At 42.5% G+C, this 18,562-nt stretch overlaps 2 protein-coding genes across 8 annotated transcripts in view; both read left to right on the forward strand.

The window, feature by feature from the left end:
- Window positions 1-2,225: 2,225 nt before the first annotated feature.
- LOC311275249 (protein CutA homolog) lies at window positions 2,226-10,162 on the forward strand. Of its 4 annotated transcripts, none has more exons than XM_084383612.1 (7): window positions 2,226-2,577; window positions 4,275-4,423; window positions 5,250-5,318; window positions 5,595-5,654; window positions 6,417-6,462; window positions 6,563-6,612; window positions 9,901-10,162. In XM_084383612.1, exons 1-7 carry the CDS (start codon window positions 2,473-2,475, stop codon window positions 10,001-10,003), a joined length of 582 nt encoding a protein of 193 aa, XP_084239738.1. In that variant the 5' UTR covers window positions 2,226-2,472; the 3' UTR covers window positions 10,004-10,162. The 4 variants fall into 4 exon arrangements, with proteins under 4 accessions (XP_084239738.1, XP_084239739.1, XP_084239740.1 ...); XM_084383613.1 differs by having other exon boundaries at window positions 6,563-6,607; XM_084383614.1 differs by lacking the exon at window positions 5,250-5,318.
- Window positions 10,163-16,872: 6,710 nt separating this feature from the next.
- The window catches only part of dab2ipb (DAB2 interacting protein b), a 170,229-nt gene continuing 168,539 nt past the window's right edge, over window positions 16,873-18,562 (forward strand). For 3 of the 4 annotated variants that reach the window (XM_084383290.1, XM_084383294.1, XM_084383295.1), the window contains exon 1: window positions 16,873-17,081. In XM_084383290.1, coding sequence (XP_084239416.1) covers window positions 17,042-17,081 — 40 coding nt within the window. In that variant the 5' untranslated portion in view covers window positions 16,873-17,041. The remainder of the gene's footprint in view (window positions 17,082-18,562) is intronic. The other variant, XM_084383299.1, reaches the window with a different exon arrangement.

Raw genomic sequence — 18,562 nt, forward strand, 5'->3', positions numbered from 1 at the left:
GGTTTGTTCTGTGGCCGTGGCGCCCGTGACGTGGCGCCCCCTGCTGTTCGCTCTCTGATCTGTGTTGTGTCCGGTGGAGCAGCAGCAGGAGGAGGAGGAGGAGGAGGAGGAGGAGAAGGAGGAGGAGGAAGAGGAGTGGGGAGGGGGCAGGCAAAAAGAAAGTACACAAGGCTGGCAGGGAAGAGGTCAAGGGAAAAAAAAAAAAGGGAATGGGATGAGTCATGCAACTTGCTTTGTCGGAGCATTTACATTTCATTTCAGTCGATGAGAGTTTTATACATGCAAAGTGAACACTCTACATTTAATTTATTCACAATGTAAGGAGGGGATAAAGACAGGCAATGCGTGGACCCACAACTCCCCCATGTGGACATCCCGGATAAAACACTTTCTGAAAGCTTCAATGAGCTGATTTCTCTATTTCTATGAACCGGCTTCTGTCAGCTTATGATGATATAACAAATATAGCTGCGATACTGAATCTGTTTCACTAAGTTTAGTCTCCCTCCATACTCCTGCTTCATGTACGCCAAAGAAATGCCGAGCAGAATGCATCAGTTTGGTTTGTTCCTGATTTGACAAATCCACCTCTGAATTATTCATGTAACAGTAAGATCCCTGTTTGTCTGTATTCTCTGCATTCACATGCAGCGCCACAGGGTCCTTGGCTTTTTTCTGTTCAGCTTATCAGAAAGGACAAGTTGCTTTGGTCGCTGTGTGTGGCGGCGATTTGTGTCGTACGTGTGCTCGCGCCCATCAGATCTGTGTGTCACAGAAAGTGGCCTTAGTCACTAAAACAGAAGGCCTTTCTCTTTTCCTCTGTATTTTTATACTTTTTATCTTCACAGGCCCTTATCTTGTTACTGAATAATAGGCGCTTTGCCCAGGTGTTAATAATTAGATCTGAGAGCTGATACTTCTTCTTTGAAGACTCATAGTTATATTACTTTTCAACAAGTGTCCCTGAAACTTTAATCCATTTACATACATGGTGTCTGTGAGATTTCACCGCGGCTTTAAGTCTTCAAAGTTTATGACTTTTAGCCTGTGATAGTGTAAGTGCTGTATCGAGGCTGTTGATCATGTGATATGTTGTGTGTTTCCAAATCATGAATAATGAAGTGTATGTGCATCGTGTTAAGACGTTGATTTGATCTGTTCCACAAACAGACGCCTATTATCAATCTTACAAAACGTGTCAGTAGTCAACAGGCTTGGGGAGTAATGGGATACATGTAACAGGATTACGTTTGTAGGATACAGACAGAAGGTAACTGTATTCCAGTTAAGTTACACAAAATGAAATGTAATTAGATTACATGTGCATTCAGGAAAAGAGGGATTACTGACAGGATAGATAATGATCTATCAGTCTGTAACCGTGCACATTTGCACACATGGTTGTTGGCCTACTATTGGTTAGTATACTTTACAAACTCATTGTTTTGTATGTGCAACATGGCAGCTGTTAAATAAATGTAGCCCAGTTGAGTAAAATTTAGGCGAAAGGTTTCTCCTCTGGATTGTAGCCTAGAAGGTGGCATAAAATGGAAAATAGAGGTTAAGTTGTATAGCCTAAAGTAAAGTACAAGTGCCTCAAAACCTAGTACAGCACTTGAAGTGAATATACTTACCCCACTCATGAATTCAGCATGATAAGGGAGATCAGCTGTGTAATAAATACATATAAATATACATTAACATGAATAAAGAGGATACTTTGCACTACTGATCTTAGGTATATAAGCCTAATCTACATTATTAGACTCATTATTACATACACATTCATATTGACAGAATAATTATACATCATGTTTTAAAAGTGTCATATATATCAACCTGTCTGTATCCTTAAATAAAGAATATATATACATGTAAATATACTGTGCAATCAGTTTGTCTCTTTGCATTAATATTAACAGCATGTTTTTATACTTTTTTTAAGCATATTCCAACAATTATAAGTGCAGTTATCCCGTGCAGTTATCCTTCTTGGTCATATCTGTATATAAAAGGTGATAGAGTGTAATCTGATTACGTGAACTCATGATGCCATCACAGACAGCTCTGCTGACACAACTTGCGGTGAAGACACTAAAGCCGATTATGACCCAGGCAGGGCAGGGCAGGCCCGTGGGGGGGGAGGGCATTAGAGGTGAAGCGGCATTCTTATTGGTCGCCGGCGTGTCAGGAAGTGCGAAGCAGCCAATCGAAGGGCGCGGAGTCTTACCACCGCCTGTGACCGTCCCGACCTGCGCTACCTGTCAACACAACGCGCTCCTTCCACAAAGATAATGACTTTTCTGAATGTTTCCTCCTCCAGCGGAGCAGCTGTTCAAACCGGGATGAAGTGCTTGTAAAAATGACGGAACACTAATTACCTCTGTAGGAAAAGTGTGCGCGGGGTTTTACGAACGAAAGTCCGGCCCAGTTTGTCCCTGTTATTATCTGCAGCCGCCGGGGACTGTGGGAATGACATTTGTTGTCACTAACAGGATGGAGTGTCTGTTCCAGCGGTGCCACAAAGAGGCTGCCCTCCACTCTGTCTTCCGCTCGGTGCTGCTCATGTTGTGTTTGGTAAGAGCTGCTGTGATTATTGTGGACTTTCATCGTCATTTCTCATTTTTTGAAAAACTTTTCAGAAAAAGTCTCAACAAGAAGGCGTTGATGTGGGATGTTGCTAAATTGTTATTAATTCTATGTTTTGTGTATCTACGTGTGGCTGTGTTGCTGTGCTGTGCAGAGAAAAATGAGACAGATTATAAATTGGTCACTGTATCCAAGCCAAGGCCTATACTCATCTATGTGTGACAGACAGCTCCAAATAATAAGAGGATAAATACTGAATCCAATCCAAACATGGCAATCCTCTCAGAGGGCAGCAGATAATTAAATTGAGTAATAACTTCGCCTCATCCCGACGTGAAGTGACATGAAACAGCCAAATGTCCAAATCATTTCCGACAGATGCAAACATCAGCCGCACGGACACGCTTTATCTGTGTGTATGTCAGGTACGGTGGCCGACAAGGGCACCCTATGGACCCCGTTACAACCCGAGTGAAACTGTATCGTGTCCCAAATGAAGTTCACTGTTCTCAAAGTTTGAAATACATTTATTAAACACTCTGAATATCTTGTTTACAACACAAAAATACAAAGTGCTTCATCCTCTGAGCACCACAGGGTGACGCTTGTAGCACACAGAGCTGCGTGAACTAGCTTACACTGTGGGTTTTAAGGTGGGTTGCTCAAGTGTCCACTGGCTAAAGTGACACTGCTAGTTAGCTAGTCTCGTTGTTAAACTTGCTGTTAAGTGATATGTATTGTTTCTCGACAATAGGCAGTGTTTTTGACTTTGAATCTTGCTAGCATAACGTTAGCCAGCCAGGGGTTTAATGAGCTGAGCGGACTAGCGTATGACCCGTTGCTAGGTCGTATCTAAGGTTCGGGCTACTTACTGGAGTAGTGAACAACGCTTCCATCGCGTGAGACTCTTATGGGATTCCAATGACTGCTCCAGACATTAGTCAGACCCTCCTGTGTTACAGGGGAACTGCAGTTTCTGCTTGTGAAAAACTTCATATTCTGATGTCAGAACACGTAAAAATACACATTAATGTTCTTTTCCTTTGGCAAGTGAGCTTCCTTAATTGTTTTAACTCGTATTTTGGGTTCCACTGAACAGAAACAGTCCGTCTTGCTGCGCTGTGTGTTCCGCTGTAAGCTATCCCGTTGTTAGCTTCCTTAGCATAAGGTTGCTCACAGCTATCTAGCTAACTACAAACTTGCTAGCTCTCCTCCTGCTGGGCTTTTAAGTGCCCTCTTGGTTTAACTAGCACAACATAATTTCTAGTCCTCCTGTAGCTCAGGTGGACATAAATCTCAAAATCTGCATAGAAATAGGCAAGAGGAGAGCTAGTTAGCTAGCTGTTAGCAGCTTCAAAGCACCTTCTGGACTCGTACTGCCATGACGTGTTCACTGTCATCAGGTCAAGTCCAAGACCTCAAGCCAAGTATAAGCCGCTGATAGGCAGCCTTAAAGACTACAATAATCAAATACATACGTATTTTTTGTATTTGGTTGTGTTGTGTATATGTGTCGCTGTGCTTTTCTGAAATGCTGCACATGTGCTATCAAATTGATGGAGTTGTTGTCTTAATTTGCTCGTGTTTTGTCTATTTGCATTGCACTTGTCGGCCACCGTAGTTAAGCAACTTTGCACATTCAGACGTCCCTAATTGCAGCCACATCACACCCACCCTTCCTCTAGCTCCTGGTCCTCTGCCTGTCCATGTATCCTGCCTTGTGGTCCATTGGGGTTCAGCTTCGATCAGCCCTCACAGGGAGCTACATACCAGGCCACCACTCTGTCCTTCTGGTCAACAGTCCCAACGAGCAGGCAGCCAGGGACATTGGCAGGTACAGTAGTGAATCACACCCTGTGGGGAAAAGTAACTTCATACATTTACTCAGTACTTTACTTAAGTATACTTTTGAGGCACTTTACTTGAGTATTTCTATACATAATTTCCACTACACTTCAGCGGCAACTAATTTACTTTTTACTCGACTACATTTATCGGACAACTTTAATTACAATGTCATATAATGTATTCAGATAACACTTAAATTCACAAGCTACCCAGCAGATGAAAAAAAGTAGTTAAACTACCTTTACCAGCTTCAACATTTAAGTGATAAACACATTAACGCATCAATATTTATAATGCAATCATGTTATATATCATACATATTCTGATATATACAATCCTCATATTGAGTGTTTCTACATTTGGTGATATAAGTTTATTTTTTATGCTAATACATGCATGACTGTGACTTGATCTGAGTAACTCTCTGATCATACCAGGTTACATCTTCCTGTCGGTGTCACACTACTGTGGCACTTAAAAAGTAAAACACACGGTTTCATTTGAGAAAATGAAACCACGGAGATCAATAAAGTGAGATCAATCTTCTTACCTAACTCGCTTTCAAGAAAGTGAATAAGCACTTCCCAAAATGTGAATACAAGTTAGAACTATTCCTTTAACCTGGTTGCTAATTAAATTCCTGTCCATCTGTACTGATTTTAAATCAGTCAATGTGATCTAAACAATTGAAAATCAGTCAGCCGGGTGTACGATTGACTTTTCTGTGTGGAGAGGTGATGCAGCCTTGTCAGACCCACAACTGTTAGTAAGCGCTGCGTTTGCACTCTCATCTCCTTTTGTTGGCATTTTAGCTGCATGCAAATGAGCTCCATTTACCACGTGTCAAGACGGAAAGAAGCCAAAGTGCTGCTGCCAGAAATGTAAATCACCTCCTTCAGAGACACTGGTTAGAGGAAGGGGGCACGGCTGAGCCGGTAATAAACTATAATGTCAGCAGAGCAGCAGAAAGCAAAGTTTACTATCTTTTTTCTGAATTTAGTGCATACAAGTCCTTTTCCAGCACCATAATGAAGGGCTCAGTCATGCTGTAATTGATAAACAGCTGGTAGCTTGTGTTTAATTTTTCTCTCCTCTGTTTCCATGTCTGCCCCCTCTGTTTCCATCCACGCTCCCGACCATTCTGTCTCTTTTTCCAGGGCGATCATGGAGAGGCGGCTGGCAGCCAGCGTTAACATTCTCGCCAGGACCTCCACAATGTAAATCATATTTGCCCCCCACCTTGACATAACTTTGTATCCATGTGATGCACAAAGACTGGCTTAGTTAGCGATGATGTCCTTCACATAAATACAGAAACACATGCGTTTCGTTTTTTTCCTCTCACGCATCTATTTGTCTTGGAAACCACATGCTGAACGGGCTGCATCTGATTGTTCTTATCAGTTTTTCCCCATCACTATAAGCCTGAATGGCTGTTAGCCTTCAAAGCATGGATTGGCTTTCCTGTTAATGCATAACCACAAAAGGAAGGAGAATCTCAGGGCGTAGAGGAACGGAGGGTAGCTGAATAGAGAAGGCAGTGTTAAACCTGTTAACCAAACTGAGGGTTAGCCTAAAAATAGAGGATGTGTTTGAATTAGTTTAGGGGCGATGGAGGTGGTAGAGGTTTTATGTGTGTGAGAGCAGGTCTGTAATGAATGCGTTCCATTTGAAATCCAGGCTTATTTAGTCTTCGACGAGTTTAAATATATTCTTAGTTTGTGTTTTGCTGTATTTCACAAATCCATGAATAAAGCAGTGTGTTTAAAGCAAAGAGGCAGCTTTGCATTGACACCATAAAGTCTTGTCAGGAGCAGCCTGACAGTATCGCAGTAAATCACCACGGCCATAATAAATAACTGGGAAAAGGTTTGAGTGCTGCGTTGTCTCATAAAATACAGTTTTTCTTTTTTAACTGAATTAAAAGGCTCAACAAGGCCTCGCGATTCTGATGTGTCGTGTTGTTTTTGGTTCCTCAGGTACTACTGGAAAGGTGAAATCCAGGACGCAAGTGAAATTCTGATGGTAAGCCTCCTGAGAAAGTCCTTTTGCGATCAACATGTAATCAACAGGCGTGTTGGAACAGAAAGCAGAGCTGTAAGATGAGATGTCACTGTTGTTGCAGCTGGTGAAAACAAAGACGTCCAGGATCCAGCAAGTCATAGATTATGTGAGGTGAGAGGCTGCTTCATGTAATGGTTGTTTTGGTGTACATCACATTACTGTCATCATATTGCTGTTGTCAAATTGCCGATGAAAAGGCCAGCAAGAGTTTCATAGTCCACAAAACATTTCCAGAGCTTTGCAGAATCCTTCTAGACAACTGAAATAGGTGGGGACTTGTTTTAAAACTCACAGGAGTTTGTCCAGTGTAATGTCAGGAAGCCCTGAGATCAGTCGCATGGTTGAGCTGAATGAATTGCTGCTGCAAGGAAGTGGACGAGGATTTACTTTCGTCCACATTCAAAAACCAGATACTTCAAGTGTTTGATCATGAACCTAACTAATAGTTTGTTCAAAATACATTACCTGACATATCCATTCCCCCTACAATACCGACAAATACCATTAGGAGTTAATCATCTACACTTCCTCTCATTTAGCTGTTTGTCAGTGCAGCATCAGACTATTAGGCTCGTTGGTGTGCCGAGTTGTTAAGATGGCATCTCTTTGAACATACAGCATGCAGACCGCAGGTAATGGATTATTGAATGGAGACAGGACACATTACAATGGGATGTTGTGGTGGAGATGCATTTTAATGCACCCAGAAAGTGCTTTAAGAGCTTACTTTTCCTCCTTTTAGTGTGCGTCTCTTTTTGTACTGGGAAGCCTCACTCGGAGGCAAACGCACTATAATGGCGAAGACTAGGAATGAAAGTCGAGGTAGAAAATAATTAGTCGCAACTTGCTGCTTCCTCAGGTTACAGTGGAGAAGCTCCTCTCATTTGCTCTCTGCTTAACTGTTATTTTGTTGCTACTTTTTCACCAACTTTTCCCAAACTACAAATCCTTAACAGCAACGTAACCCAGTAACCCAAACGCTAACTCAGTGGACTGCTGACAGATTTGTGCCCTGGAACGCACCACGACTCTCTGCTCATCAGAATCAGTGAGGTGCACTGACTGTCATAAATAGTCGCAGAAGATTGCCGTCTTCGAGATGAGGACATCTGAAGTGGAGGAGTTGTCTGAACTCCGTGTCACTCCGCCTGCGAGGTTAGCTCATGAGAGCTCAACTCAGGAATATTTTAATGGGCAGCCGTACGGCTTGCTGAAATGCAACCAGTGAATTAATGTGCTGCGATTTGGATTTCTGCCTTTCTCGAATAATTTGAGTGTACGACCTGAACCTGAAGATAAGTGCGTGACTGTTCTCCCAGAGAGGGCAAAATTTATGGATTCAACTCAGCCAGCTTCAGCCTGGAACATCTGGCGGGCGGCCAAAAGTGGGCATAAACACAGACCACAGTCAACATCACGGCTGGAAAAGGGCTGAGAACCTTTTTATGAATCTCCAGAGACAGAGGTGAAAATGAGAGAGTGGAAACTCTAGGTGTGGTCGACGCCGCTATCAGACACGTAAACCTGGCAACAAACTGCATTCCAGCTCCCATGGTCTGTGACTAAAGGCAGGATTTCATTGAACTGTTTAACCGTCTGGACAAACTGCCAATGGTCAACAGAGCGATCAACAGGTTCAGTGGACTCTTATCACCGAATACACGGCTCAGCGAAACCTGCGGTCTCAAAAGGATCAACTGTATTGATAGCTTCAATCTGTTCTGGGGATGTAGGCTCCTCTGGGCAGGTGGCTTCCACTCAAGCAGATCTGGAGTTAAAGCACTGATGGAGCGTTTTTGACCCAACCTGCAACACCTTTCAGTGAACAGCAGCCGCAGTAGCGCAAAGACCATGTCCACATGTTGAAAACCAGCTCATGTACCGGTCTCCGAATTTCCTCCTCCCTTCACTCTCCCCTATCCCCCTGCCTCACCCCTTTTTTGCGATTCGCTGAACTGAAATGGAAGCACTGGTAAACGCTGGCATTAAATTGTAGTCTTCTTCCACCTTAACCGGGAACATTCTGTAACGCCAGCCTTACCAAAAATAATGACAAAAGGGAGAACAGCTCAGATGGGAGATATAAGGAGCTGGATGTGATATTAATGGATGCCAGTAAGCTGCACTGCCTTTCAGATCAACAGCAAGGAAATCTGCCTGGCATCAGAGCAGACAGGTGAGAAGATGCCCGGGACAGACGGGGTCGTCGCCCCACTTCTACTACCTCTAATATGCCTTTATCTGATAGGGCATGGATCTGCTGGCTTGTACAGTGGCCCCCCACAACACCCAGAACCACGCTCTCCTTCTGGACTTCATCAAATTTGATATAGATCAGTCGCAAAAAAAAATCTAAATTTAATGCTTTTATCACACTCAATTTAGCTTTAACAAATGTCTGGTCTTTGGCAGGCAAATCACTTTTAATTAATGACTTAATTAACCCCTCCCAGCTTCAGTTTTATGAGCGAGCTCGAACGGAGGTGGAGCTGACATTTAATAATCCTGCATAATAAACCGAATGGGACATTATGGCTCAGTCTTCAGCTGGTTTGACTCCTCTTGGCAGGGACTATTTTGTGTCGATCAGTACTTTCACATTTGACTGCACGTGCTCCCACAAGCTAGGAGTCTTGGTGTAGTCATGAATTCAAGCCTGAATTGTAGCATCCTCGTCAAGACGGTCAGAAAATGTGGCTTCTGGCAGGATTTAGAAAAAACTTGACTTCTGCGATCCTGTTTTTACAGGTCTAAGTTGAAAATACATCTGCAGCAAATTCAGAATGCTGCTGCTCGAGTCCTCGCTCAGACCGAGCCAGTGGATGAGTCCACTTCTCAGATCTTTACACTGGCTGTCTGTGTCCAAAGAATTGACTTTAAATTCCTACAGTTGGTTTATCAGACACAGTATTTCTGATCTGCTGCTCTGTTAAGAACCATCCAGACGTTCTCAGATCAGCCGGGACGGGTCTGCTCGCTCCCCCCCCCCCGAGTTAAAACTAAACATTTTAAAAAGCAGCGTTGGGTTTTTATGCACCACATATCTGGAACAAACTCTCTTCAACTCTCAGTTCTGTTAAATCAGGGCTTTAGACTTTTCTGTTCGCCACTGCATTTTATAAAGTTAAATTTGGGACAATTTATTCATTGTTTTTTCGCCGGCCTGAAGCTGCACTGCCATTTCTATTGTGTCTTTTTATATTGCCTTGTGTTTATTTTATATCTTGCCTTTATGTCTCATGTAAAGTAGTTTAAATCGCCCGCTGTTGAAGGATGCTACACAAACAAACTTGCCTTTGCCTATTAGAGATATGAGTTTCTGCCGTAGAGTTGAGATGTGAAGAAGTCCTATATCACGTCTGACATGTCTTTGTTCGGGTGTGTGTGTGTCTCTTCAAGGTCTGTCCACCCCTATGCAAACCCAGAAGTCCTCAGCTTCCCGGTGGAGGACGGCAATCTGGCTTACATGAAGTGGATGGATGAAGCCATTCCAGACGACTGATGCACACCATTAAAATCAAAGCCAACCTCTGCAAGGACTGCTTCCCAACAAGGACGCTGAGCCGTGTGCTCCAGCTGTTTTTATAAGGCTTTGGATCGCAGGGTTCAGAACTAAAGTTCAGTACATTACATTTATACAATTGTGTTGCTCTGACCTTTACGCTGATGTAGTGTGGGGATTTTATTTCGGTCTTTAAAGAGCTTTATATCACAGCCATAGAAAATACTTGCTTCTGATTGGCTTGTGGGTGGATTAGCATTGCGTAACAGGACATCTTAAATGAACGTGCCCTGCTCACTGGTCAGTTTTGAGTCATTGCACAAAATCTAAAGTTGTCTGCTTTGGGCTATGATCTTCTAAGTTAACTCTAACTTATAAAAAACTGACTCAGAAGGGCATAAACTGACCACAAATAATCAATCATGGCCAGAAACAAACCTGCCAACACACTATTTCTAACCCTTCTCTCCTGCTCTGCTCCCAATTGGCATTTTTTTCTATGAATCTCCAGCTTTCATAGCGATGGCAATTGATGTTTCTCAGTTTCTGTGTGGGATATGTGTCAGTACCTGGCAACCCAACCCAGAGGCAGAGGTGCACACATGCAAACGACCCTCACTCCCATTTTGCTCGCTCGAGCCCTCAGCGCCGCTCACTTTACAGCTGAAAGTGGATGAAACGGGTCCCAAGTAGAAGAAATGCGCTCCCAAATTTTATTCCACTTGGTGTTAGACCTTCCAGTTTTGTGATTTTAATATAAGATGGTGACTTTTGATCACACTTTTTGTACATTTTGTAATTTTTTTCTTAAAATTATTATACCGTCAGCTATGAATTTAAGACTAGTTACCTGTTAGTGTAGGGTTATATTGGTCCAGTAGAGTTGAAGGTAGGCAATTCGTCAATCCCTCTTTTTCACAGCCTAATATTGGCAGGTATGTAGAGACCAACATACACATCCATCTTCCAACCCAGCCTTCATCTTTTTAACTTAAACACACGCCTGTAAAGTTTCACAGTTTTCGCAGTTGTGTTGACAGAACACAAGTCCTCAAAACTGTGGTAGTTTCCTCTACAGACGGTGTCTCTAGAACCACATTTTTCTATGAGGGCAAACACCCTCACAAGACAAATAATGGGTGGAGGAATCACCACTCTGTATCATGCATTCCTTACCTACACCTCATTTTGCAGTATTTCTCATGCAGCGCCTGTACTGATAACGCTCTCCTTTAACGGCAGTCATTTCCATTTGATGAAACACGTTCTCCGGTTCGGCTTTTTCAATGAATTAATTTAAGATTAGATCGTTCTTGTAGGTAGTCGTTAATGTTTCCCTAAAGGCAGGTTTTACATAGTAATAACTTGTGTTGGAACGTATTGATGGCGTGACTAAAATACACTGATTACTGGTCTATAATAGTCATGCACTGCCTGTTATTGAACATTACATTGCCTGTACTGTAAAATATTATGCTGTATTTTACGTTATGAATTTAAAAGATTATTTTAATGTTTTTCAAAAACACCAAAGAGAAAAGGAGAAACCTGATCAGCAACACGCAGAAGAATGGGACATCAGGGCAATCAATGTACCTACAGATCAATACGTTATTGATCTGTCAGGCTCTAGTAGATTTCCATTATTGTTGCAAAAGATGCTCTAAGCGACACACAACTGTTTACCCTGTGTATGAACAAGAGGAGAGGCAGTACTCTGCTTTAGCTCAGCTAACTAATAAAACATTTACTTCCATCTTGTATAACCTCAAGCAAAGCTACAGAGAACTACTGAGGATAAATCAGCAAACAAATACAGATAACAAAACTCTGAAGCATTGTACATCTTGACCCGGTTTCTCTCTTGGATTCCTAATGACTTAATTATAAAATGTTTTGATTGTTTTGTTTGAGCGTTGGAGGACTGATGCTGATCAGAGCAGCTCTCCCACCTGGATAACACCTCCTTGATCTCCACAGGAATCAAACTTTAATTGAATAAGAAAAAACAAACTCATTTTGTTAATCAGCTCTTGAGAGCATCGCAGGTCAGAGTATCTGGATTGTTTGCACATTTGCAATCAAGTATCCGGTACATGACCACAGAGGCAGGCGCATGATGCTCTGCTGCATGTAAATTTTCTGTTAATTACATTTCAAAAAGGAAACAAATGTGCCAGTTGCACCGTGCCACAGTTGAGGTTATACAGGTCGGTCATGCGTGCCTACCTCGTTAAAACAAAAATACACACTGAGCCTCGGTCTGCAGAGAGCATTTCCGGCACGAGGCCTCCAACAAAAGAAACTGCAGACGAGGTTTAGTCGGGTGTTGTGCCCGTGGAGCCAAAATAATCCTCCACATCAGGTCCGGAGATCAGACCATTTGGTGGCAGGGAGTGTGTGTTTTTGCACTTTTCTATGTGTGTGTGTCGCATCAGTTGGTACAAGCCATGTTTGAATATGCCATACAGACTTAAAGGTACTTGTGTGCCTCTGTGAGTAGCTGTGACCAGTGAGGAATGATACTATATGAAATAAATACTGCAGTTCATCATTGCAAAAAAAAAAAATGAACAAGTATCCTGCAATTTCTTTAAACTTTCACTAGATGGCGGCATTTCAATAAACATAAAAACATGCAGTTGTGACGAGATATTCACATGAGAATCATATCAAATTAATACAGTATATTGGTGCATCCTCAATAATTCAGCTTCATGCAGAGGTTTTTGTTCAAGCTGCAATAAGAGTGAATGAATAATGCCCCCTCGGTTTTATCTCAATATTGCTTTGCTTGCGTTTATTTCTGGAACAACCACAGTTAGCGAGGTGTTTATCGAGAACTGCAGAGGACCAACAAGTCTGCAGCTCAGGGCTGTGACTGAAGATGGTTTTCATTATCGATTCATCTGTAGATTCAAAGAACAGTTAAAGCTTCCGTCACACTGATCTTGTTTTGTCTTCCCAACAGCCCAAAACACAAAGCATGTTTAGTTTGTAAAGATATGAAACAGAGAAAAAAGGGCAAACTCATAAATGTTTTGGTATTTTGTCTTGAAAATGTTTATATTGTTGGGTAGTTTAATCCGTAGCAGTGGATCATATTTTATAAGTTTATCTTGGGTTCTGTAAATTGCAGCTTTACGGTGGCAGTAGGGATTATTCATTTCATTATCGAGTCCAAGGTGGTGTCTTCAGGTGCCTTGTTTTGTCTGACCAACTGTCCAAAACCCAAATGTATTCAGATTATTATCATGGTGGGCTAAGGAAACTAACAAATATTTACATTTGGAACCAGAACGGAGACATATCCAGTGAATTTTTAGCACTTTTGCTTCGGAAAACTACTGAACTTCCCTAAAATTCTTGTTGTATTTCATGAAACTGTATTTTCTGTGCAGCTGTAACCTGTAACTTTGGTTTTGAGAGGCGATATAGTAAGGTTATAGTAAGGAGTAAGGTTTTTTATTCTGAGGAGAGTTTTAGTGATAGTTAACTGGATATCTCTCGGACCCATGGCTGAACAAAACTTTATAAACAATAAGCACATCAGATACATAATTACATTTCCCTCCTACATAATCAGACACTGTATCTCTCTCTCGCGCTCAGTATTCATTATTTTCAGCTGAATCTCTGTATTTCTCTGCAGCACATTCAGTCAAAGCCTAATTGGTTGATGCAGCTAAGAAAACACCATATATTTCTGCGTGAATATTATCCAAGTTGTGTAAGCAAAGAGGCATATGGCTGGCTCTTTCTTCTTCCTGTGTGTCATTAAATTCTCCATGGGAATCAGAGTTCAGGACAGGATAATTAAGAATAAGCTGTAAGAAACAGACGCTGATAACATGCTCCCACTGAGCAATTCAATAAACTGGGGATAATAACACACGCACACACACACACACACACAGATAACCGATCCAGCAAAGCGAGGATGGTGAGCTAACATTGAATCGTCGATGATATGTGTTTATAAACTGGTGAAGCAGGTTGAGCTGTCTTCCACCAACCGGAGGGTCAGTAGTTCAATTCCTAGCCCCTGCTGTCGACATGCATTCAGACCAGAAAAGTGCTATATACAGTAAATACAGTCCAGTGAGGACCGTGTAATAAGTGTTAGTTAGCAGGTTATATACATAATAGTCAATAACTGAATATAACAAAAGGGAGGTGTTGGAGTTACAGACAAGATATCTGCCAAGCCAGAGCCGGCAGTTAGAGACGGCGCTTCGACATTTATAGGTGTGAAATACTGGATATTTTTGACGAGGGACCGCAGTGTTTCAACATTTGTAAGCGTGACATCACTTGATCATTTTGGTGGGAAGTCAGGACATTTCCAGCGTTGTTTGTGGTGACTGAAACAGGTATTTTCGGCCAAAACATGATCTTCTCCTAACCCTAACCAAGCAGAAACGTCGGCCTGCTTCGCCAACATTTATTCTGGAGATTGGGTTTCAGTGAAACCAGCCAGATTTTGCCACAATTTCAATCAGCCAATCGCGTTGTTGCTTTCAAACTTTCAAAACTTCTTTTCTCTGCTGTTACCTGTTGTTTTTTTAGTGCAAAAACCCTTGCGACCTTCCTGTTCACATCCAGTCCACTCATCATCACATCCCGATGAGATCCAGATTTATTATGTACATGGCGATAAATATATTGTCTGTTCACTAAGATGAAGTCTTAGTCTTGAATTACACTGTTGTTGCTACTACCGAGTACAAGCACACACACACAAATGATTGTTGTGGCAGTTTCCATGACCAGAGATCGGTGTATCTTGAATACATTGTAGGTAGGAGGAATATTTTAGCAGCAGAGCAGTTCACTAATGAGTTGGGAGGAGAGTCCTGACCAGCTACTTCAGGCAGCAAACGGCTCCTTCCCGGGGAGGTGCAACATGATTATACAGCAAGGACAAGATGATCTGCATCTTTAATCTGAACGCAATTAAGTCTTTTGTGCCTTTTCAAAAGTTTTGCTCTCCAAAAAATGTAATAACATGCTGTCAGAGAGCGATATGGCATTTTAAAATAGCTTTTATGTCTGAGAGCGTGGACCAAGTTGTCACAAGGCGATAATGTTTACCTGCCACAGAGGAAGAGGAGCTTTGTGCTCACTGACAAAAGCTTATGTTGTACCTTCTCAGCGATACAAGGTAGAAAGCTAACAAATAAAGCCTGTATGAAGATTAATGTTGTGCTTGAAGAGCAGAGAAAACAGTAGAGTGGGGAACAATCGCATGTGAAAGAGTCATATTGTCCGTTTTTGATGTTGAGTAGGGACCTAGGCTAAAGCCTCTTAAGAAAGGGTACCCAGCCATGCCTAACGACATGTGTGTTAGCAGTTGTGCATAATTTTTCATCAAGTCTTGAAAGCACGTTCCTCAGCTGCAGATTAAATGCACACATCAGACCCGGTGTCATCTAATGGCTTGAGGGTTTTAATCAAGTGATAAAAACGCCCCTCGTCCATCTTCCACGCAGTCAAGGACGACATTATTATGAATCTCTGACTCATCGAACAAACATTCATCTCTATAAACAGATACTTGCTCGTGAATGCAGAGTCTGTAAGCACGGGGATAAGACTTTGTTATCAGAGGTGTTCGGGTTTCCGTTTGCAGTCTGTGTATTATCACATTTGATCAGGCTTTGGTTTCAGGCAGGTAAACAGTCAGCGTGCTCAAAATTTAATCTCACAACCCATCCGATATTGTCTGGCGGCGGTATAGCTTTAAAATAGCATATTTTGAATGTATCTGTATTCATACGCAGGTATACTCACGTCAGGCTAAATCATCATCAGACAGACGATAGCTGCAGCCCAGTCGCCAGGATAAAACGTTGGCCGATAACGTTTCTGCAAGCAACTGATACGTTCACATTAGTTTGCAGGCTACGTACCATCCTGACAAGTTCAAGCGTGGTTTCAACTTTTGTAAGTGTGACGCCAATGGATACTCTTAAGGAGACAATTTTCAACAACTGGACGGTTTTTGACAAGAGGTTGAGACGTCTCCAGCGACGAAAACCAGTATTTTAAGCTAAAACATGATGTTTTCCGGACCATAACTAAGTGGGTTTTTGTGTCTCAACCTAACCGTACGTTTGTCACAAGAAGTTGAAAGCGTAAAGTTGTAACATAAAGAAATGTTGAGTTTCAACAAATCCATGGTTTGCATAAAAACATACATTACTAGCATTTATTCTGGAGAGTTGATTGAACTCTTGTGTATCTAAGAACACTTAAACTGGACTTGAGCCAGATTTCTCTTGTATATAAGTTATGGGAAATAACCATGCAAGTTCTCCCTTCATATCAAGCAGCAGTGTGACTATTATTCATGCACACATTGCAGTGTTGATGTTGAAACAGTATACAATGCAGCCCTACTTTTTGTGCATGTTGTGTTGAGCCTCGCAACTTATAATACAGCAGAGTGTGAGGCTGTTTTGTTTGCTTTTCCATTCACTGGGCGCCAGTTCACTAAAGATAAGATCTCACACCGCCAAACAGATGTTGTCGTACACGAAAGCCCTTAAATTGCCTTCGCGCTCTGAGTTGCAAGGTGACGTGGAGGGGAGGGAAGAGTAATGGCTCGGTGCCTGAGTGAGTAAGCCTACCTTTAGGTGATTGCCTTCTTCCTTTTCTTCAGCACCTCCTCCTCTTCTCCATCCCTCCCTCCTGCACGCTCCTCCCATCTACCCTGCCTCTGTGCAACCTCATAAATCACCATCTGCACTTACATGTGTTTTCTGTACAGACGTACACATGCAGGGAGAGAGAATGAGAGAAACTGAGAATGAGACTGGGGACACTTGGCGAGGTAATAAAGAAGCTCATTTCTTTCAGCGTACCTTCCTCCTGGCTCTGCGTCTCGCCTGCTCGCTCACTCCCTGAGCTGCTACGAGGGCTCCGTCATCAAAACACACAGTGAGGCGTGCTCACTCTCACTGTAGCTCGTGGAGACTCTCACACTCACACACTCACTCACACACACACAGTCTCACACTGGAGCCAACAGTCAAGATGCAGCAGCAAGAGAGCCTGTCCTCTGATTCCTTGTCAGGTAAATACAAAAAATATTCAGATGTGTGTCTCTGTCATCATCACTCCCTTTTTGTTCCTGCATCGTTATCCATCTCGTTGCCCTCCTTTCACTGTTAAATGACACATTCTTGTTCTCCCTCACTGTACCCATCTGTCCGCTCTCTCCTTTCCTCGTGTGTTTCTTCTTCCTCCTTATCAATGCCCACGAGTGCATGTGTTGTGATATCAGAGGTGGTAATGATTGTTATCGTAGGAAAAACAGAAGGTGCACCTTTTTCTTCCATATGGCAGCGCTGGAAGGAGTACGTTGAGGTGGAGTAGCTGCCTTGCTACTACATCTGCCTTCGATGCCAAAGCACAGCTGTGAAAGTACATATGGACGGGAGAATATTGCACTCTTCTGACCTAGATACAGTGACAACGCTTGTGCGACTTGGGATCTCTTTCAACTTGCATCCTTTGCAGAAGTGTTGTTTTTGTGTGTCTTCCTGTGGGGAGACTGTTTGTGTGCTGCCTGCTTTGGAAATTCAGTTCATGTGTGAGATTTTAAAAAGTGGGAGATCGAAGCAAAGTGGACTCGGTGGAAGAGTCCGTTCAAATGTGCTGTGCCCGGCCCGTGGAGGTTGGCGGTTGTCCTTGGTGTTGAGGACGATCCTGCTGGGCGTCGAGCCGGGGAGCTAGACTGTGTGCACACATCCTTCATTAGTTATGTAACTCCTTTTGATTGGAGCCGCTAAAAACATGAACCTGGAGGTGAGGATTCAGCCGTCGGTCAGGTTAATTTGATTTACACCAGCCGAATCCTGTGGTTTTAGATTTAAGCCATTTGAAAACAGAGGAATTATAATTGGGAGTTGTTGTTTGCCCTCAGCGCGCAGCATCAAACTCATTAAAAACCTCAAATAAAACCTCAGCTGGTAATGAGAGTTTGTACGTTGAAGGGAAAAACTTTAATTTAGATTCAATTTCAACTCTAAATCGCTCCACAACAGCTCAGATGTTGCTTTGAGCTTCTCACTAACAGACTTTTTAAACAAGTGAACAACAACCTGTTTGGCTGCAGAGGCGACCACAGTTATTCATGCACTTCTGATCATTCTGGTTCTGATCTTTTTAAATGGTCTTCAGCATATGCTATTTTAGGCAATGTGATGGGTCAGAGTAGACGATAACAACAAAATCAATCAGTCAAATGATCTTTACTTCTATATCTCACAGCAAAAGTCATCTCATGACACTTTCCAAACTGAGCAGGTCTAGACCAGACTTCTTGATTCATTTATTTACAGAGACCCAACATTTTCCCTATGAGGAAGCACTTGTCGACAGTGGCGAGAAAAACATGCCTTTTAACAGGCAGAAACCTCGGAGCAGAACCGGATCCAATGGCTGGCTGCCGTCTGCCTCGACCGGTTGGGTTGAGAGAGAGCAGGAGAAGAAGAGAGAGAGATGGGAGGAGGAGGGGACACAGCAGCCACAGCAGCAAAAACAGCTTTACTA

The sequence above is a fragment of the Pagrus pagrus genome (assembly GCF_965226575.1).
Source record: "Pagrus pagrus genome assembly, chromosome: 19".
Classification (NCBI taxonomy): Eukaryota; Metazoa; Chordata; class Actinopteri; order Spariformes; family Sparidae; genus Pagrus; species Pagrus pagrus.

Excerpts from the sequence above, each read along its gene's own strand:
- LOC311275249 (XM_084383612.1), top strand. The coding sequence starts at position 2,473 with ATGACATTTGTTGTCACTAACAGGATGGAGTGTCTGTTCCAGCGGTGC. Across the intron at positions 2,578-4,274 it reads TGCTGCTCATGTTGTGTTTG|CTCCTGGTCCTCTGCCTGTC; the intron begins GTAAGAGCTGCT and ends CCCTTCCTCTAG. Across the intron at positions 6,463-6,562 it reads ACGCAAGTGAAATTCTGATG|CTGGTGAAAACAAAGACGTC; the intron begins GTAAGCCTCCTG and ends CTGTTGTTGCAG.